Source organism: Psittacula echo (assembly GCF_963264785.1).
Source record: "Psittacula echo genome assembly, chromosome: Z".
NCBI lineage: Eukaryota > Metazoa > Chordata > Aves > Psittaciformes > Psittacidae > Psittacula > Psittacula echo.
The window spans coordinates 3784200-3806391 of record NC_137742.1 but is presented as its reverse complement, the minus strand read 5'-3'; the positions used below and the strand labels follow the sequence as shown (position 1 = coordinate 3806391).

The 22192-nt window shown below is 46.2% G+C and overlaps 2 protein-coding genes across 2 annotated transcripts in view; one reads left to right on the top strand and one right to left on the bottom strand.

Moving 5' to 3' along the window:
• Window positions 1–5087, top strand: part of KATNAL2 (katanin catalytic subunit A1 like 2) — a gene marked incomplete at both ends in the record, with an annotated part of 34343 nt that extends 29256 nt beyond the window's left edge. Inside the window, 3 exons of the mRNA XM_080637210.1 lie at window positions 2265–2427; window positions 3527–3629; window positions 4948–5087. Of these exons, the coding sequence (XP_080493336.1) occupies window positions 2265–2427; window positions 3527–3629; window positions 4948–5087 (406 nt within the window). The remainder of the gene's footprint in view (window positions 1–2264; window positions 2428–3526; window positions 3630–4947) is intronic.
• Window positions 5088–7494: 2407 nt separating this feature from the next.
• On the bottom strand, window positions 7495–21911 carry HDHD2 (haloacid dehalogenase like hydrolase domain containing 2; the record flags this gene model as incomplete). The annotated part of the gene is made up of 6 exons (XM_080636796.1): window positions 7495–7598; window positions 8604–8667; window positions 13056–13272; window positions 15211–15295; window positions 17187–17395; window positions 21811–21911. The coding sequence occupies 6 exons, from the start codon at window positions 21909–21911 to the stop codon at window positions 7495–7497; spliced, it is 780 nt and encodes a 259-aa protein (XP_080492922.1).
• Window positions 21912–22192: the final 281 nt, after the last annotated feature.

Below are 22192 nucleotides of genomic sequence, written 5' to 3'. Positions count from 1 at the left end.
ACCAAGCCCACTGTTACACGGAAGTTGCTCTGTTACCTAGACAGGTTGCAATTTTACCCTGTTTATGCACAGGATGATAATATGGATAAATAAGCCAAGGGGTTGGTCAGCCAAAGAGTAATTATTTTCAGACAAGTAAAGCAATTTTGAAAAGTTGAGCTGAAAAATACATTTTTAAGGAGAGTGGAGAATAACATGCTTCTTTGTTCTGAGTGGGACCTTGTGTGAGACATGTTGCACTGAATGCTGACTGGCATCTTAAACATCCTAAAAAACATCAATAATAATATCAGTATACCAACAGTCATTGGTTAACAAACTATGGCATTTACTTCTGAGGTTTTGAGAGAATTCCTGTTGTCCTCTGACTTCCTATTGATCTGGTTTTCTGATTGTTGCTTTCATTGCTTTTGGCTCAGCCCACATGGGTTTCCCAAACCAAGAGGTCCTTTCTGGGGAGAGGGATAGAATCATCGAATCATAGAATAGTTAGGGTTGGAAAGGACCTTAGGATCATCTAGTTCCAACCCTCCTGCCACGGGCAGGGACACCTCACACTAAACCATGCCAAACCATGCCTCATCCAACCTGGCCTTGAACACCGCCAGGGATGGAGCATTCACAACTTCCCTGGGCAACCCATTCCAGTGCCTCACCACCCTCTCAGTAGACAATGTTTCTGCTCCCACTTGTCTGAGAGCTGGGCATGCTGAGGTCTGTGGAATGCAGGCACCCATGTGCAGATTTTGGAGCCCATTTTGGTTTTCTTTATCATGTGCTATGCCAGTAGAAAATATTTGCTATTAAAAAATAAGGACAAGTCACCAAAGGTGACAGAAATAAAGTTCTGTAGGTGTGCTACAGATCCATCCTGACCTGGCTGTGAGCTCCCTGTAAATGAGAGAGGAGTTTCATACAAGAAGCGTTGCTTAAATATAGCCCTTGCTGGAAAAAAGGTTTCACCCAGGGAATTGGGGTATGTGGAGGCAGGTTTATTTATGTGTATCTGCAGTCACAGATTACAGACACAACCCTCCCTGGTTACTCCTGCTCAGCCAACAAGGGTGGAAGTGATGATCGGGGCTCCTGGTTTTCTGTCTGCACAAGACACATTGGAATTAGTTTCCCTTTGATGAGTTTCTCAGCAGGTGTGAGGACTAAATTGTACTTTAAATGGAAATAACAAGTCTGTGACTGAATGGGGCCAATAAAGAAAGATGGGTACGGCACTTGGAAGGGTAATAGCTTGGAGCAGCTCCTGGAAGGCACTGGAGACTTGTGAGTAAATATTTACTAACAGCTATTTCTTGTTGAAAATTGTATGGATGACTGGAGTACTCGTAGACCATTCCCATTACACAAGTGGCAAGGGATGAACCGGAGTAGGAGTTTATATTCAGTTGTTTGGTTGTGTTACTGTTAGATGCAAACAACTGAAAATAATTGGGGGTAAAAATAGATTAAAATGAACTGTTTGGATGTGTGTCTGAGAGAAGTTGGCATGCCAGGCGTACCAGGACTCCTGACACTTGGTGGAATCTCTGAACACTGGCCCAGAGGACTGTTCCTAGGTGGTGATGAAACACACTCAGAAAATAACAGAAAAACATTCATTTTTCTGTCAAGCTTCCTTCGTGCATCACAAGCAAGCAAAAATGAAGAGTAGTCCCAATCTTTTGTATTTTACCTTTTTTTTTATTGTAAAATACCTTTATCAGTGTTGATGTTAACAGCAGCGTGGGGTTTGGCTCACTGACACATTTATCCAGCCTGTCCATCCTTTTTATAAAGATATTTTCCTTTTGGCTTATTAGTTATAATCTATATTGCAAGAGCAGTCTCAGATCAATGTTTCATTCTGTCATAAACACTGCCCTCATATCCAACACCTTCAGTCTGTATTTTATATCTATTAAGCAATTAATTAGTCCTGACAGTGCCCCAGACAGACAATTAATAGCAGAGAGAGAAGGGGAGAGGTTGTTACTGACTACTTGCATAGGAGTACCAGAGCCAGGGAAGATAACTAAAACTTCTCTTTGTTACTGTTCAGCCTGTTGCAAGCCAGCATCTCTTCACTAACAGACTGAAGAGGAATACACTGGATAATTAACCCTTTTCTTCTGTTTATTCCCCCAAATTAGGTAGACATAGTTACAGGTGGGGTTGAAAAGTGTCGGTCCCTGCAGCAAGGAGCTTGCTGCCAAAGCCATGTCTCCACAATGAGACACACTGAGACGATTCTCCTCCTCCTTTGTTTGCAGGGAGCTGGATTCTGCCATGCTACGGCGGCTGGAGAAAAGGATTTTGGTTGACCTCCCAAGCAAAGAGGCACGGCAGGTGATGATCCAGCACTGGCTGCCCCCTGTGTGCAACAGTGGAGGAGTGGAGCTAAGAACAGACCTGGACTACAGCTTGCTGGGCCAGGTGAGACAGCACTGCAGCCGGGATGATGCTTCAGGTCTTCCTGGGTGGGAGCCATATGCATGAGTGACACTCATCATCCACACTGATGGAATTACACATCTGTGACATACGGAGATGGGGGAGGGACCTCAGCTCAGTTTGAGGCTCCAGCACACCACTTAGTGTTTCACAGGCATGTTCCTGCCCATGGAAATCATTGGTTTCCCACAGCTCTGCTTGCAAAGTGGTGTATTCTGATCCCCACAGTTGGGCCAGCTTTTCAGCCTTAAATACAGGGAGACTTCCCGTAGCAGTATATTTTATCACTCTTCTCACCAGGCTGGGAGCACTTCCAATTCATCAGGGTAATGAACAGTTAATTGTGTAGGGAAGGTTTGCCATAGCTCCACTGCTGCAGGAGAAAAGAGCATTTAGACAGTGAAGAGATTCACTTGATACCCAGGCTTTCTTCATTTAGCCCTTTATCACATCCTAGATTCTTCGAAAATACCTTGCAGCTTACTCAGTTGGCCCTCTTCATGCCTGTTCACAGACACAACGCTGCTCAGTTTTTGTTTCACAGATGTTAACAAGGAAATACAGGTATTATATTAATAGGAAAGCCAGGAATGGACACAGAAAGGTGGGTTTTATTTAACCTACAGCAAATTTCCCTTTAGGAAGAAAATACCCAGTATAAAATCATAGAATGGTTTGGGTTGGAAAGGACCTTAAGATCATCCAATTCCAGCCCCCTGCCATGGGCAGGGACACCTCACCCTAGACCATGTTGCCCAAGGCTCTGTCCAGCCTGGCCTTGGACACTGCCAGGAATGGAGCATTTATCCTTTCTTTGGGCAGCCCATTCCAATGAAGCCTGTTCCAGTATTTTCCCTGCTCTTGGAAGGTACTGTGAGCATTCAAAACAAGAATAAGCAATGTGATGTTGAAGGGAGGGTACACATAAAAATATAGATGTGTGTATATATATACACACACATGTTTATTTAAGAGAATATAATTTACAGATATTTTATGTATATTTATATAAAACATAGCCCCATTCCTGTCCAATTCATAAATCTGTAAGCTGTAATGTATCGTTCTGATCCCATCCTAGGAAACGGATGGGTACTCCGGCTCTGACATAAAACTCGTGTGCAAGGAAGCAGCCATGAGACCTGTGAGGAAAATCTTCGATGCTCTAGAAAATCATAAGCCAGGTACCACAGCTCTGAGAAGAGAATCCACTCCGGGAGATGCTGCTGTAGCTCTGTAACTCTAGAAATGCTACCGTTAACCCCAGCAGGTGGAGCTCCGTCATTTGCTTGGAGACGTTTTAAACCCTAGATTTCTAAACATCTACCTAAGATGACCTTGCTGGAAACCTATTTAAAGCTGTCAGTGTCTGTGCTCTGTGCACAAATACAATTTTTAGTTCATGTCACTAGGTTTATTCTGTTGTTTTCATATAGGAAGTGCTGCATTAGGCAGTGGGGTGGGTTGAGTCTGGCTGGAGGCCTTGTGCCCACCAAAGCTGTTCCATCACTGCCCTCCTCCTTTGGACAGAGGAGACAAAGCATCACAAAAGGCTCGTTGGGTTGAGTTAAGGACAGGGAGAGATCACTCACCATTTACTGTCACAGGCAAAACACAGTTGACATGGGGTTATGAGCTTGAGTTATTACCATTCAGAACAGGGTAATGAGAAATAAACCCAAATCTTAAAAAACATCTTTCCCCCACCCCTCCCTGCATCCTGAGCTCATCTTTACTCCCTGTTTCTCCACCTCCTCCCCCCCAGCTGCACAAGGGGATGGGGAATGAGGGTTGGGTCAGTTCATGACATGTCTCTGCTGCTCCTTCCTCCTCAAGGGAGGGCTCCTCACACTCTTCCCCGGCTCCAGCACAGGGGAACTTCAACAGGAGTCCTTGCTCCAGGATGCAGTTCTTCATGAGCTGCTCCAGCGTGGGTCCCTTCCATGGGTGCATCCTTCAGGAACAGATGGCTCCAATGTGGATCCCCCGCAGGATCACAGCTCCTGACAACAAACCCACTCTAGTGTGGGCTCCTCTCTCCATGTGCCACAGCTCCTGCCAGGAGCCTGCTCCAGTGCAGGCCTCCCTGAGGTCACAGCCTCTTTTGGCATTCCCCTGCTCCATTGTGGGGCCCTCCATGGGCTGCAGGGGGACATCTGCTCCACCATGGACCTCCGTGGGCTGCAGGGGCACAGCCTGCCTCACCACGGTCTGCATCACAGACTGCAGGAGAGCCTCTTCCTCAGAGCCTAAAGCAGCTCCCACCTCCTCCTTCACTAACCATGGTGTCTGCAGGGCTGTTCCTCTCACATGTTCTCACTCCCCTCTCGAGCTGCAGTTACACGGGGTTTTTTTCCCTCTTTAAACACATTATCCCAGAGGTACTACCGCTGTAGTCCAGCCAGTACCAAAACCTTGTCAGGCAAACCCAACACATGCAGGGACATAAAAGGATGTCTTCTGGCAATAATAGCAGTATTTAATCAATTCTCTTCTCCTTAGGTAACCGTAACTTACCCGTGATCCAATTAGACATGATTACCACAGCAGATTTCCTGGATGTGATCACCCACACCAAGCCATCAGTGAAGAATCTAAGCCAGAAGTACACTGCTTGGCAGAGAGAATTTGAGTCAGTTTAAAAAGGAAAAACAAAAACCCAGAGATTGAAAACTTCCAAGACTTCTGCTATCCAAGTGCTGTTGTTTCCAGAAAAGCGAATGCAGAGACAAAAGTCAGGGGGTAATCTTTGCTTTCAAAAATGGTGAACCTTTTTGAAACCTTCTTTTAATGGTAGGAGGTGTGGTGTTGGTTATATTTTATTAGCTATTTTTAATTACCATTCCAGAAACATTCTTCATGGAATTAATGTAATGGCAGTTGCTATGTAATGAAGACTTCAGCCTTAATTTTATGGATAAAAACTTAAAAGATCGATTGTTTCTCAGTCTTTATTCACAACAGTTGTTGACAGGTTTGGGGTAGAAAAAAAGGAACAGAACACTTAAAAATAGATACTATATAAACAGCAAGATATGGAGAAGGCTCCAGCGAGACAGAGCAGCTCCAGTGCCTTAAGGGGCTGCAGGAAACCTGGAGAAGGGCTTTGGACAAGGGGCTATAGGGACAGGACAAGGGGAATGGCTTTAACCTCCCAGAGGGAAGACTGAGATGAGCTCTTAGGCGGAAGCTCTTCCCTGTGAGGGTGCTGAGGCGCTGGCACAGGGTGCCCAGAGAAGCTGTGGCTGCCCCATCCCTGGCAGTGTTCAAGGCCAGGTTGGACACAGGGGCTTGGAGCAAGCTGCTCCAGTGGAAGGTGTCCCTGCCCATGGTAGGGGTTGGAACTGGATGAGCTTTATCATCTCTTCCAACACAAACCAGTCTGGGATTCTGTGATATTAGTGGAATTCTCCACTTCTGAGACTCACTAGAGCATCTTTGCAATGAAATGTTAACTGCATTCAGTGAAGTTCAGCACCCTAGCAGTGCCTTGTAAATTTGATTAGTTTGTCATCGTTTTCAGCCGAGGTCAAAGCCTTGATGTGTCAAACATGTTACTTTCCAGTTGCTTTGTGAGAAGTCTTTATGAGAAATGTGTTCACAGGACTTTGCTTATGGATCTCTTTCTGCAAGCCACAGACCTCCCTTCCATACTCCAAGCAGAAACCAACACAGGTTCAGAACTGTTGGCGTGAACACGAGATGTGTGGATTTACTCAAAACCGTAGGTTAACAATTTATGAGGGCACACAAATGGTATCTAAAGATGTCTTATGTTCTTAGGTGGGAAGGTTTATCAGTTCTTGTGTTTCCACTGCAAAGTGTACACCATCCACGTGTCCTGTCTCTGAGGGAGATTAAATGTGAGCGTAGGCAACCACCCACCACGTGCAACTGCAGCAGCACACTCTGTCACGTAAGGAAATTCATCCATCACGATGATTTTTCTTAACAAGAACGAGCATGGCTCATTAACACAAAACTGTATTTTTCAATAAGGTTAATAGTCCAGTAATGTATAATTACAAATCTGATAATTTAACACTCGGGAGCACTGTAAAACAACTGTAAAGGACTTGGATTATTGCGGTTTGCAAATGGACCAGAAAAGCTATTTACCATCATTACAAAGTTGGTTCGTACTGGGGGATTTGGTGCATAGGAGAAGCACTGCATACTGCAGAGTTAAATTTCATTTTACTGCTAACCAACTGTGCAAAAACTGGAATCTGTCCCCATGGCTTGTGAGGGATTTTTACCATAATGTTAAAAAGAAACAAAACCCTCCAATAACAGTGACATTTTGCAACTGTAGCATCGATAGGACCCCGCTGAAGTCTAATTTTAAAAGACAGTCTCAAAGGCATTTAATACCAGGTTTTTGTTTCAGTATCATTCTTTTTAATAACAGTACCTAATTAAAACATCTGTAAAATGCTGACAGTTTTTAATTTTATGTCAAATTTCCAAAACAAAAAACCCAGGATCTGTTCTTAATGAGAGGAAAGATACCAACAGTAATTATTATTAAACAATGGTGATATTTTCAAGTCACTTCTAAATGTGCATAATCTCCACTTTTAAGTTACAGCAGAGCAGGGACATCGTCAGTGAAATCACTACAGCATGACTGAGGCTCTGTTAGTCTTTGAGGTTTATTTACATACGTATTTGCAGTGAGGGGGAGTTCAGTTTTGCTCATTCAGCAGCAGAACCGTGACACTTTACAGACAGGGCTTTTCATCAGTTATTTCCTGAAAACTGAAAATAAACTCTCTGCAGTGCTCCCCATGTCATTCAGGAGGCTGCAGCCTGTCTCACCTGCAAGTGTCCACAGTCCCTTACCACATCCTCCTGAAACTACTACACAAAAAGGGCTTTGTGGATTGCCTGCCCTTTCACAATGAGAGTGGAAGGAGTTCAGCTAGTTTTCTGATGCAAGGCATGCATTGATCCTGTGACAATTTTAAGAAGCAAGAGTAAAGGAAATTATGTGAAACAGATGTTTCTTCAAACTAACTGTTCCTTTCCTCGTAGCACCTCCCCTTCTCATAGCAGGTGCTCCAGGATATGTTCCACTGCCTCTGGGAAATTCTCACAGGTTAAGTAAGGAGCTGGATTGATTTTGTCTTCATCTGCTGGTCGGTATTTACCTGTAACAGATTAACAAAATAATGCATTTACCAAGGTACCTCCAGTATCCTTTTCTTCCCCTGAACATTACAGCCTTCTCAGATCAGTAACAGCTAGACACAGCAGGAGGAATGTCCATCTCTTGAACAGGCTGCCCAGAGAAGCTGTGCCTGCCCCATCCCTGGCAGTGTTCAAGGCCAGGTTGGACACAGGGGCTTGGAGCAACCTGCTCTAGTGGAAGGGGGTCCCTGCCCGTGGCAGGGAGTTGGGAACTGGATGAGCTTTATGGTCCCTTACAGTCCAAACCATGATTCTGTGATCTGAGGTTCTGCAACAAATACCCCACAAAAGTATTCCCTAAATGAAGAGTGAGCCTTCCTGAGGAGCACTCCAGTGGTGGCTCTGGCTCAGAATTACTTATGCACCAGTTTCACTCTGCTGTACTGGCACTGTTCTTTCACTAAGTATTCAGATATTCATTTTGTAGGTTCTTGAAATAATAATGTTACCATCTTTCCTTCTGGCTTTTTATGAGGAAGAGTAGGATTACTTGCTTCCATTATTAATGTAACGGACTCTGTGGCATGAGCAGCTGCCACCTCAGAAAGGCCCTTTCCCTGTCCACAGTACCATCAATAACATTGATAATACCTGTCAGTCCCTTAATGTTCCACTTTTTTCTGAAGCAAAATTACTTCTATAATTACTAGTGTAATTACTAGCGAATGTCACCAGAGTTCCTGAATGATCAGAGGTTACTTTGCTATGACTGATTTTGGCAATCTAAGATGTCACAGTAACAGTTCTCTCTGTTCTTTGATTAGTACTCGGGATTTATAGTCATTAGAGCACAAAATTCACATCAGCAAGATCAGCCACCCCCACTGATCCTGACTCACCCACAGCAATGGCAGAAGTCTGCAAAGCACAAGCACCAGATCTTTGGGCACGGTGGTTGCCAGCGCCCAGGGTGACCATGGAATGCACCACTGCCTCCTGAAACAACTGATCTGTGAAGGACTTACCAGTCCGTACCAAAATCCCACGCATACCCGCCTTCTGAGCACCTCCAACATCATCCCTGCAGTCCTGGGGCAGAACAGGAGATCAGCTGGTTAGCAGTCGCTTTCTTAACAGAGTTTTTCATAACATTCTCCGGCAGCTACACTGAGTCAAATCTTTTAGCTACCTACTAGACAAAGTGTCACAGGAATGAATTGCTATGTGCCTTTTGCCTGATCAGATAGTGACCCCCATGGACTACATATGAAATCCTGTGAGGTTGGATGGTTCTATTTTCACCCCTTGTTTAATCTCAGCACTTTCAGAAAGATCTCGAGTACTTGCCGTATGACCAGGTACAAGTACTCTTGAGTACTCGCCTATGACCAGGGCCCGCTCTGGGAGCTCTGCTCTGGCTGCCCCAGCAGTGACCAGCTTAGGCACCCAGACAGAGCCGATGAGAGGGGAGGCTGCAGTGCAGAGCTCGGAGTGTAGAGAGTGCCTGCACTGGTCTCCTGAGGGAACGGTGCCCAATGAGCAGGGCTGCATTCGGTGCTCCCTGGTGGAGGTCCTCCTGCAGCAGGGGCTGAGCTGCGGGATGCTGTGAATAGGCTGAAAGATGTCAGTGAAGCTGAGAGGAAACAGGACTGCTTGCTCCAGGCCCAAACTGTGCAGGGGCCTCAAGCGTCCCCTGAAGCTCATGGAGGAGTGGAGGAGGCTGTCAACCCAGGAAGCTGGGAAATAGTAACAACAAAAAACAACAAAAAAAAGAGGAAGAGGACAATTAAAAATAAGGGGCTTCCTCCTAAACCTGTTGTCCCCACCCAGAAACACTTTGCTGTCCTGCAGGGGGCTAAGAAGGAAGGCACTTGCACCAGAAACAACCGGCTGGTGCACCAGTAGAGAAGATCACTACTGGTGCTGCCAGGAAAAAGAGGCGGGTCATAGTGGTAGGGGACTCTACTTTGAAAGGGACAGAGGCACTCATCTGTCGGCCTGACCCGGTCTCGAGGGAGGTGTGTTGCCTACCTGGGGCACGGATCAGGGATGTTGCAGAGAGGCTGCCTGCTCTAGTTAGTCCCACTGACTATTACCCACTTCTGGTGATCCATGTGGGTGCTAGCGATGTTGATAGAAGTAGCCTGGAGAACATAAAGAAGGACTATAGAGCCCTGGGAGAGGTGGTTTGGGGCTCTGGAGCTCAGATTGTCTTTTCATCAATTCTCCAGGATACAGGGGATGACCTTCAAAAAGCTAGGAGGATTGGCCAGGTTAATAAATGGTTAAAAGGGTGGTGCCATAGTCAGGGGTTTGTGTGTCTTGAACACGGGACCCAAGTTAGTAGGCCAGGTCTACTGGGGGCTGGTGAAGCTGGTCTGACAAAGAAGAGGAAGAGTGGTTTTGATAGGAGGCTTGCCAGGCTGGTCAAGGATACTTTAAACCAGATGTGTTGGGGGAGAGGGGCATCGTTCCATCCCAACACACCCAGTCAGTTGCCAGCACCTACAATAAATGCTTGGAGCAATGTAGAGATATTCCAGCCGCTCCAGCCAGTGAGCCAGCTTCATTTGGAGCTTGGCTCAGATGCCTCTATACAAACGCCTGTAGCATGGGGAACAAACAAGAGGAATTAGAGATGTGTGCACAGCTACGGGGATATGATATAATAGGCATCACAGAAACATGGTGGGATGGCTCCTATGACTGAAGTGTTGGAATGGAAGGTTACAGGCTCTATAGAAAAGACAGGCCGGGCAGGCGGGGAGGGGGAGTTGCTATTTATGTTAGGGATAGGCTGGAGAGTATGGAACTCTGTCTGGGGATGGGTGAGCAGTTGACAGAGAGTTTGTGGGTCAGAGTTAAAGGGAGAACAGCTATGGGGGACATTACTGTGGGGATCTGTTACAGACTGCCTGATCAAGAGGAATCTATGGATGAAGTGCTCTATAGGCAGATAGGAACAGCCTCACACTCACAGGCCCTTGTTCTCATGGGAGACTTCAATCACCCTGACATCTGTTGGAGTGAAGGACGGCCCGGCACAAGAAATCCAGGAGGTTCCTCGATTGTGTGGAAGAAAACTTCCTTCTGCAAGTAATAGAGGAGCCGACAAGGAGAGGTGCCATGCTTGACCTCGTGCTCACCAACAGGGAAGGGCAGCCTTGGTTGCAGTTGATGGTCGAACTCGAGATCCTCGGGACAGAGAGAAGAGCGTGCAGCAAGCTCACTGCCCTGGACTTCAAGAGAGCAGACTTTGGCCTCTTCAGGAACCTGCTTAGTAAGGTTCCATGGGATATAGCTCTAGAAGGATGGGAGTCCCAAGGCTTTTGGTTTATATTCAAGGATCACCTGCTCCAAGCTCAGGAGTGTTGCATCCCAACTAGAAGGAAGTGCAGCAGGAGGGCCAGGAGACCTCCTTGGATGGATAAGGAGCTGCTGAGGAAAATGCGAAGGAAAAAAGAGGCTTATAGAAGGTGGAAGCAGGGACGGCCTGGGAAGAATACAGGGACGTTGTCCAGGAAGCTAGGGACCAGGTGAGGAAGGCTAAGGCCCAGTTAGAATTGAACTTGGCTAGGGATGTTAAGGGTAACAGGAAGGGATTCTATAGGTACGTAGAGAATAAAAGACAGACTAGGGACAATGTAGGCCCCCTCTGGAAGATATCGGGAGAACTGGCTACCCAGGATTTGGAGAAGGCTGAGTTTCTTAATGACTTCTTTGCCTCGGTCTTCACTGGCAAAGTCTCTGACCGCACCACCCAAGTCTTGGAAGGCGAACGCAGGGACTGTGAGAATGAAGACCCTAGGCCCACTGTAGGAGAGGATCTGGTTTGAGACCATCTTAAGAACCTGAACGTACACAAGTCCATGGGACCTGACAAGACCCATCCGCGGGTCCTGAAGGAGCTGGCGAATGAAGTTGCTAAGCCACTGGCCATCATATTTGAAAAATCATGGCAGTCAGGTGAAGTTCCCGATGACTGGAAAAAGGGAAATATAACCCCCATTTTCAAGAAGGGAAAAATGGATGACCCGGGGAATTACAGACCAGTCAGTCTCACCTCTGTGCCTGGCAAAATCTTGAAGCAGATTCTCCTGGAAGGCATGCTAAGGCACATGAAAAACAAGGAGGTGGTTGGTGACAGCCAGCATGGCTTCACTAAGGGGAAATCCTGCCTGACCAATTTGGTGGCCTTCTATGATGGGGCTACAAAACTGATGGACAGGGGCAGAGCAGTTGATGTCATCTATCTGGACTTGTGCAAAGCCTTTGACACTGTCCCATATGACATCCTTGTCTCTAAATTGGAGAGACATCAATTTGATGGGTGGACCACTCGGTGGATAAAGGACTGGCTGGATGGCCGCACGCAAAGAGTTGTGGTCAATGGCTCAATGTCCTGCTGGAGACCGGTAACGAGTGGTGTCCCTCAGGGGTGTTGGGACCGGTCTTGTTCAACATCTTTGTCGGTGACATGGACAGTGGGATTGAGTGCGCCCTCAGCAAGTTTGCCGATGACACCAAGCTGTGTGGTTCAGTTGATACACCAGAGGGAAGGGATGCCATCCAGAGGGACCTCGACACGCTTGTGAGGTGGGCTGATGCCAACCTTATGAAGTTTAACCATGCCAAGTGCAAGGTCCTACACCTGGGTCGGAGCAATCCCAGGCACAGCTCCAGGTTGGGCAGAGAAGAGATTCAGAGAAGGACTTGGGGGTGTTGGTTGATGAGAAAATGAACATGAGCCAGCTGCAGTGTGCGCTCACAGCCCAGAAAGCAACCGTATCCTGGGCTGCATCAAAGGAGTGTGACCAGCAGTTCAGAGGAGGTGATCTTGCCTCTTTACTCTGCTCTCGTGAGACCTCACTTGGAGCATTTTGTGCAGTTCTGGTGTCCTCAACATAAAAAGGACATGGAACTGTTGGAACAAGTCCAGAGGAGGCCACGACGATGATCAGGGGACTGGAGCACCTCCTGTATGAAGATAGGCTGAGAAAGTTGGGGCTGTTCAGCCTGGAGAAGAGAAGGCTGCGTGGAGACCTCAGAGCAGCCTTCCAGTATCTGAAGGGGGCCTACAAGGATGCTGGGGATGGACTCTTCATCAGGGACTGTAGTGACAGGACAAGGGGTAACGCATTCAAACTTAAACAGAGGAAGGTTAGATTGGATATAAGGAAGAAGTTCTTTACTGAGAGGGTGGTGAGGCACTGGAATGGGTTGCCCAGGGAGGCTGTGAATGCTCCATCCTTGGCGGTGTTCAAGGCCAGGTTGGATGAGGCTTTGGGTGCCATGGTTTAGTGTGGGGTGTCCCTGCCCATGGCAGGGGGGTTGGAACTAGATGATCTTGAGGTCCTTTCCAACCCTAACTATTCTATGATTCTGTGATTCTATGATCTCTTTGCATCATTTGAGAGGCTCCACACATGATGCAGACAACTGCAGGTGATAATGGCACTCATACCCCACATACGTACATCACCGATCATGACGGCATCCTCTGGGGTGCAGTCAGTCCCCCGCAGAGCTTCCAGGAAGAAGGTTTTCTCTGGCTTCCCCACCACAGTTGCTTTGGTGTCCGTCGCGTATTCCAGCCCAGTTACAAAAGGTCCAGGTCCCAGAGCCATGCCATCTTTTTTCTTGAAATACCTGGCTTTATGTACAGCTATAAGAGGAGCCCCATCCAAAATCAACCTGCAGAATGAATGAAGAACAAAGTACAAAAGCTATGTTAAATTTACAGCTGAAGGCTTTTGTTGAATACAAAACTCCTACTGACTTTCATGAAGGCCCAAATGGTAACAAAACCTAGCATTCATTCTCAACATAAAAAGGATATGGAACTGTTGGAACAAGCCCAGAGGAGGCCACGAGGATGATCAAGGGTCTGAAGCACCTCCTGTATGAAGAGAGGCTGAGAAAGTTGGGGCTGTTCAGCCTGGAGAAGAGAAGGCTGCGTGGAAACCTCAGAGCAGCCTTCCAGTACCTGAAGGGGGCCTACATGGATGCTGGAGAGGGACTCTTCGCTAGGGACTGTAGTGACAGGACAAGGGGTAACAGGTTAAAACTTAAACAAAGCAAATTCAGGTTAGATATAAGGAAGAAATTCTTTAAGGGTGGTGAGGCACTGGAATGGGTTGCCCAGGGAGGTTGGGAATGCTCCATCCCTGGCGGTGTTCAAGGCCAGGCTGGACAGAGCCTTGGGTGCCATGGTTTAGTGTGAGGTGTCCCTGTCCATGGCAGGGGGTTTGGAACTGGATGATCTTAAGGTCCTTTCCAACCCTAACTATTCTATGATTCTACAATTCATGTCAGGTGTTAAATACAGTTCCTTCCTTTCCTTTCCACAGAAATAACTATAGAACAAATGCCCCAAATAAAGAGTTTATTATGTCTAGGATTTTAATAAGTAAGAATATTTAAATCCTGTCTACCTCTCTTGCAATTAGATCCATTGGTCTAAGCAGCCTCACTTCTCACTAAGGTGAACATTGTAGCATTAGAACCCATCTGATTTCCCCATGCAAAAATTTTAAATTACATTAACCAAAACATAATGCAGTGCTGGTCAGACCACCCCTGGAATACTGTGCTCAGTTTTGGTCCCTGATATGCAAAAGAGATGTGGATGGGCTGGAGAGGGTTCAGAGCAGGGTCACAGAGATGATCCAAGGACTGAGCAGCATGTGAGGAAAGGCTGAGAGAACTGGGCTGGTCCAGCCTGGAGAAGAGAAGACCCCTCAAGAGGAGACCTTAGAGCAGCTCCAGTGCCTAAAGAAAAATCTTACCTGAGAGAATTCTTTTAAATGCGACATCAAATTCCCATGTATGCAAAAAAAGAAATTTAGTCTCAGTCATTTCAAATGGAGCCTAGAGAATGGCCTTACTCCATGTATCTTGTTACGGGAATCATATTGGGTTAGATTTACCTAATCTAATGTTGGATACCAACCCAGTAGCTGCCTACAAGGTGATTACTCAGCCTGGGCTCTACAGCAGAGTTAAAAAGCACTTCCAGAGCACAGAGAACCCTACCATGTGCTGGGCTGCACCCCCACAGCGTGAGCAGCAGGGGTGCTCCCTGCCCCTCTGCTGCAGTCTGGGGAGACCCCCCTGCAGTCCTGATCCAGCTCTGGGGCAGCAGCACAAGAGGGACGTGGAGCTGTTGGAGCGAGGCCAGAGGAGGCCACGGAGATGCTGCAAGGGCTGGAGCAGCTCTGCTCTGGAGCCAGGCTGAGAGAGCTGGGCTGGGGCAGCCTGGAGAACAGAAGGGTTCTTAAGGGGAGACCTTAGAGCAGCTCCAGTGCCTAAAGGGGCTACAGGAAACCTGGAGAGGGGCTTTGGACAAGCGCCTGTAGGGACAGGACAAGGGGAATGGCTTTAAGCTGCCAGGGGGGAGATTGAGATGAGCTCTTAGGCAGAAGTTCTTCCCTGTGAGGGTGCTGAGGCACTGGCACAGGGTGCCCAGAGAAGCTGTGGCTGCCCCATCCTGGCAGCGTTCAAGGCCAGGTTGGATGGGGCTTGGAGCAAGCTGCTGTAGTGGAAGGTGTCCCTGTCCATGGCATGGGTTTGGAACTCAATGAGCTTTATGGTCCCTTCCAACCCAAGTCAGGCTGGGATTCTACAACTTACTGAAATGCTTTGTTCATCATCTCATAGTGAAAGTGCTCTGGAGCCAGTCCTATCACCACTGCATTCGGGTCGTCAGTGGCTATCCCTGGAAAATCAAAACATGACTCCAAGTGAACTGAATTTTATTCATACTTAGCAATAGAGTCAACAAGAGCAATTAATCACTTTACAGGAAACATGACCATTTTCTGACACAGACACATCATACTGACTAGTTTTAGGTTTTTTCGAAATGAGGAAAGCATCTGTGGAACTGACTCTGCCATCCTTCACAATGAACACAGGAGTACCAGAGAGTTTTACTTATGACAGGTTATCAGCCACATCCTGCACTTCATGGGGTTTCTGTTCTGCCTTCACACAGCACATCCTCTACACCTTTACTGGGACAGCTAGAGCTCCTGGGTCTCCAGAGAGCATTGTTGCAGCTGATGTCTCCTGCTGCCTTGTCCTTCATTTAACTCAGGCAGCAAAACGTACACACAGAGATGCCGTGTGGGTTTGTGACACCACCCAAGAGCATCTGGGTTCCTTAACCAAGAATGGATTACATTCATCCATCTGTGACCAACTTTATGGAGAGATTAGCCAAGAATAGTTCAATAGCAGCCATTAACAGGAATTTAAAGCATTCTCCGTTGTATTTAAATGTTTCAAAAGCAGCACTGAGAAAATATGAGCCAAACCGCTTAGAGCAAAAAGAAACAAAACAATCCATTCCAGACCCAGGCAATACAGATAATGCCACCAGTGTACTTTGCCATCTTTTACAAAATTAGCACCAGCTACTCTGAAAGTGATGGAAAGATCCCAAATACATGGAGATTAAACTGATTTATCTCCAGTGAAATAGCTGCTGTCTCTGCTGTTTCTGACCCAGAAAAGTCTTCCCAAGAACAAAACCACAATATTGCTGGGGGCATATTTCTCTGGATGCCATGTTAGGTAGAACAGATTATCAAGGTTTCACTTCTCACAGAGCCCACAGAGGCTTTTCTCCTCAACATTTACCTTTCTGAAGATTAACAACTAGCCTATGGCACTAAAAATTTCATAGGGAATGTCCAACTCCTAGCACGATTAGATTTTACGTAAGTTAAATTGCCACAAGGATTTCAGTCCATGAGGCAAGAGGTAGGGAGCAGTGGTAAACCATTCACATTTTTGAAGCTAAATGAAAGACTAGCAGACTTTTCAGCTTTGAGTATGTTAAAAACGTGCGTATCTTCACTGCTCTTGAAACAACAATGTGGTTAAGGCACGGACTAACTGGTATTGCTTCAGGCACCTGCCAGATTTGTTCAAGTTAGAACATACACTCTTCTACTGCCCTTACTGTTGATGGAGTGAAATGGGAACATCTGCAAGTAAAGCAAATTTTAACCAGGTCTTTAGGGAGGACAGTCTAAAGAAGTCAGCATGGTGAACCTTCTGTCACCAGTTAAGGTATCAAAGTACATGGAGTGAGACCTAGATGTTCAATACAATGTAGCAATAATTACTTTGAGATTTCACACTTAATAATAACCTATTAAGAGAGAAATAGTCTCCTGTGTGTGCCTACACACTGGCTTTTCAGCTCTTTATGAGCAAAACCTCTGTACAATAGCTGAAGGAAAGTTTATTTCCAACAACTTGACACATCCTTGCTATAAAACAAATTAGCAATATATCTCCAATGATCTAATGATAAGTTTGGAGTTTTTTTACACCGGAAGTAATAAAAACCATCAAGTTTTACACAAATTCTGACTTTTTGAAGGCTTTGGCTGCTATTTCTGCAACTCCTCAAGAAGCTATGACTTCAGAATGTTTAATGGTAACTTAAGAAAGAACCTTTATGACTCTGGAGAGTTCCTTATTTCAGGCTTCATCATGGCCAGTAGTATACATATGATTGTCACTCTACAAAACAGAGGGCACTGTTTCCTCAGCTGGTCAGTGACTTCTCCCATACTGTTTTCTGATCACCTTACCTGTGAAATCAGGCAGGGCCTTATCATCCACCAGGAGGAGTGGCCGCACTTGCTTTTGTTCCAGAAGGTTCCTGGCTGCAGTCAGAGATGTGAAGATCTCATTTTCTGCAATGTCAAAGCCCAGTTTCGTCAGCCTCTCCAGCAGCTCTCTCTTGCACTCCTTCGTTGTGTTTGTGACAAATCGAATGGTAACCGGAGCACTACGCAGCCTGATAGGTGAGGAGCAAAGTCATATTGGCCATAGCATCTTTTTATTTACACACTCATACATCAATCTGGGACAGAAAAGGGATAAAGGATGCAGGTGAAAAGACTGTACACATCCCAGACTAACGGTGCCACACCAGAACCATGAGATTGTTAAGTTCTGTGGACTGGAGGGTAATGTGAAACAGATGGCAAGAATTATAGCTAACAGAACAAGACCAAGCCTACCCTGCATTGCTTCTATCAGGAGAAGTCTGGGAAAAAATGGTGATTCTAAACTCCATTTTCATAGCAGTAGCAAACACATCTATGAACAACTAGTATGAAAAGCCTTTGAATTCAAGCTAGATAATTGTAACAGAATCCTAGAATCATAGAATAGTTAGGGTTGGAAAGGACCTTAAGATCATCTAGTTCCAACCCCCCTGCCATGAGCAGGGATACCTCACACTAAACCATGCCAAACCATGCCTCATCCAACCTGGCCTTGAACACCATCAAGGATGGAGCACTCACAACCTCCCTGGACAACCCATTCCAGTGCCTCACAACCCTAACAGTAAAGAATTTCTTCCTTATACCCAATCTAAACTTCCCCTGTTCAAGTTTTAAGCCATTACCCCTTGTCCTGTCACTACAGTCCCTGATGAACAGTCCATCCCCAGCATCCTTGTAGGCCCCCTTCAGATACTGGAAGGCTGCTCTGAGGTCTCCACGCAGCCTTCTCTTCTCCAGGCTGAACAGCCCCAACTTTCTCAGCCTGTCTTCATACAGGAGGTGCTCCACTCCCCTGATCATCCTCGTGGCCCTCCTCTGGACTTGTTCCAACAGTTCCATGTCCTTTTTATGTTGAGGACACCAGAACTGCACACAATACTCCAAGTGAGGTCTCATGAGAGCAGAGTAGAGGGGCAGGATCACCTCCTTTGACCTGCTGGTCACGCTTCTCTTGATGCAGCCCAGGATACAGTTGGCTTTCTGGGCTGCCAGCGCACACTGAAGCCGGCTCATGTTCATTTTCTCTTCAACCAGCAGCCCCAAGTCCTTCTCTGCAGGGCTGCTCTGAATCTCTTCTCTGCCCAACCTGGAGCTGTGCCTGGGATTGCTCCGACCCAGGTGTAGGACCTTGCACTTGGCATGGTTAAACTTCATAAGGCTGGCATCAGCCCACCTCACAAGCATGTCACAGTCCCTCTGGATGGCATCCCTTCCCTCCAGCATATAAACCGAACCACACAGCTTGGTGTCATCGGCAAACTTGCTGAGGGCGCACTCAATCCCACTGTAAAATGTCATTGACAAAGATGTTGAACATCTTTGTTGAACAATCAAGGAATGGTTTGAGTTGGAAGGGACCTTAAAGCTCATCCAGCTCCAACCCCTGCCACGGGCAGGGACACCTTCCACTGGAGCAGCTTGCTCCAAGCCCCTGTGTCCAACCTGGCCTTGAACACTGCCAGGGATGGGGCAGCCACAGCTTCTCTGGGCACCCTGTGCCAGCACCTCAGCACCCTCACAGGGAAGAATTTCTGCCTAAGAGCTCATCTCAGCCTCCCCTCTGGCAGGTTAAAGCCATTCGCCCTTGTCTTACCACTACTTCCTGTTGTAAAAAGTCCCTCTGCAGCTCTTTTGTAGGACCTTTAATACTGGAAAGCCACTATGAAAAAACAGTCCTGTATTCTGGATCAGCAGCATCCTGAACCAAAGTGAATACACAAAAGAATCTTGTTGCTAAATTACAGTATTGAACTCCACGTTCTGGGTGAATTTCACAGCACTGTGTCTCATTCAGAGATGCAGGATGCTCTAGGAGCCTGCCTTACCCTTGTGGTGGTTTTGTGTCAGCTTCTGCAGTCTTTTGTCCCTTTAATGAGGAACACCGCTATCACATAAACCCACATTATTGCCCTACACTGACAGTACATGCTACCAAACAATCAAATAATTTTAAGTGACGGTTTCAACAGCGTTCCCTTTAATTATTCCCCCACCATCACTTTTCTATTTGTTGCTATAGAAACAAATCCCAGCATCAAGGCTGCATGGAGAACATCAGGATAAAGTTGGTCAACACTGCAGACTTGCTTGCACCTGCCACTTCTTGTTTCTCACATCCACTGACCCTTCAGACATATGAACTAGTAAAAAAAGTCTCCTTGTTGCTAATAAAATAAAAATTCATAATTTTCTTTTTCCTTTGGACCTCAGTACTGAGAAGTAACCCTAAAAATGGAATGTACCTAATTGTTCCCTGCCTGCCAAACATTCCAGCTTCTCTCTAGGAAGGACAGTGACATGAATTAACAGAAAAGAATATGAGAAAATATTTTATTCAAACTTCTATGCAAAAAGATCTGCCTGTTCCTTGCAGTGCAATGGCACCCCCTCTTCACACTTGTGCCAGCAGGCTGAAGCTGAGAAACAGCACCAGATTGCACCTTGTATCTTCTCGGACCCCCTCACATGCTAAATCCATTACGGGGCCCATGCGAGTATGGCTCAGCAGGAATGAAGCAAAAGGCAAAGGAGAATTAGGGACAGTGTGTTTTCTGATTCTACAGAAGCCATTTTTTATGTCCAATCTACTGCCTAAGGGGTTGGAGTAGCAGCAGACAGAACACATACCTAGCCCTTCTCGATATATGACAACTTATATTATATATACATATATATATATATGGATTTCTGAGAATGTTGACTTTCACCTGGCACAAGTTGTCCCTTACCATGAAACACCAAGAAGACAAGGTTCAGTGAAGGAGTGATGCATAAGTACCCAGGACTTCAGCAGTTTTCACTTCCTTGCAATTGTACACCTTCAGGAGATAACTGCTTCCGCAGAGCTACTTGTGAACAGAAATGCAGAGTTTCCTAACCCCTCTGTGAACTATTCCTCTGAACAATACCTTTACAAAAACTCTAAGCACTCAATACAACTCCAGTAAAAACTTTCTCACCCTTAAGTGAACCCTATTCCTCTCTCGTGATCCCAGCATCTTAAGGCATCCTCCCTCACTCACCACAATAGTATACATCACTTTGTGTTTTACTTCATCCATTGCAAGATGTCTTCTCCAGGCCAACAGTCTCATAACACAGTACAAGGATCCCTGGGGCTGGATATCATATTGTGCCACTGACTTGGCCAGATGAGTCATTTTACGGTGCCTCAGTTTCTTTAAACTCTCTTTCATTACAAGAAAAAGAGGTACTAAACTGTCCTGTTTATTAACATGTTGGAATACCTACAAAAGGTGGGCTGTATTATCAGATGTTTCCCAAACTGAGGCTCTTTACCTTAACAAATAATAAAGCAAAGCTTTGGCTGGAAGACCAAGTGAAACAAGAACTCTGCAAAGGATGCTCTGCTCATTAGGCCAAGTGTCGTGGTTTAAGTCCAGCCATGCAGTCTCTCTCTCACTCCCCCCTTTCCTTTCCCCCGCTCCTGGAGGGATGGGGAGGAGAATCCAAAGAATGTAACTCCCACGGGCTGAGATAAGAGCAGTCTAGTAACTAAGGTATAACACAAAACCACTACTGCTACCACCAATAATAATAATGATAAGGGAAATAACAAGGGAAGAGAATACAACCGCTCACCACCCGCAGACCGACACCCAGCCTGACCAAGCAGTGATCTAGCCCTCCCAGGTAACTGTCCCCAGTTCTACATCCTGGGCATGACGTGCTGTGGTATGGAATACCTCTTTGGCTAGTTTGGGTCAGCTGTCCTGTCTCTGCTTCCTCCCGGCTTCCCCTCCTCCCTGGCAGAGCATGAGACTTAGAAAGTCCTTGGTCAGAGTAAACATTACTTAGCAACAACTAAAAACATCAGTGTTATCAGCGCTGTTACCAGGCTGAAAGTCAAAACCACAGCACTGCACCAGCTACTAAGAAGGAGAAAAATGACTGCTACTGCTGAACGCAGGACACCAAGTTATTCTGTTATTCCACTTTAGCTTACCACAGATCTAAGGACTCAGACTCCTGTGATTAAACAAAGCAGCAAGGAACAGGTCAGCCGAAGTGAGTGGTGTACGTGGGGTAACTCGGGTTAATTGAACTACATTCCACTTTGGCTGAGGCTGTATTGCCATCAGCAGAAACACTCTGAATACTATAGAATCACAGAATTGTTTGGGCTGGAAGGAACACTATTTAACCTGACAGCATTAAAAAAATCAGAACTACAAGACCTATGGAACAACTCTGCAGGGGCTCAGGTAACTTTTCAGTGCCTTTCAGTGATTTCTCTTGGTATTAATACAGGTGTAAATACAAGCAGAATTTGGCCACGTTTGCTTATCCATGAAAGCACAAAAAGCACAGAAGCTTCAGGCCTGTCTACTTGAAGAAGCATCTTTGTGCAAACAGTGCTGCCATAGCGTATCAGAGGGAATCTAAAAAGGTCACTTGCCTTTTAAGAGCTTCCTGAGCGCCTGGCACAGCTGAGTCTTCAATGTGAAGTGTGCCGTTGAGATCCACCAAGACAGCTTTCAGCGCTCGCCGAGCTGCCATCCTCCTTCCCCAGGGAGAGGGCAAATAAATGAAACAACAGAAAACTGGTTAGCAGACAATGGATAATAAAAACAAGGAACTCAGTTAAGCGCCTCATTTGTGCCAAGCCCGGCACTACTCAGAACATTACTCGCAGTATTAAATGGGCCCCTTTAGACAGAGAAATAAAAGGCAGTGTTTGAAAAAAAAACGTAATTGATGGTGTGGTATTTTCCCAAAGACTCTATATATGGAAATCAGGTGCTATTTGTTTTTAAAGTGCCTTTATTTGTGCATGTCAA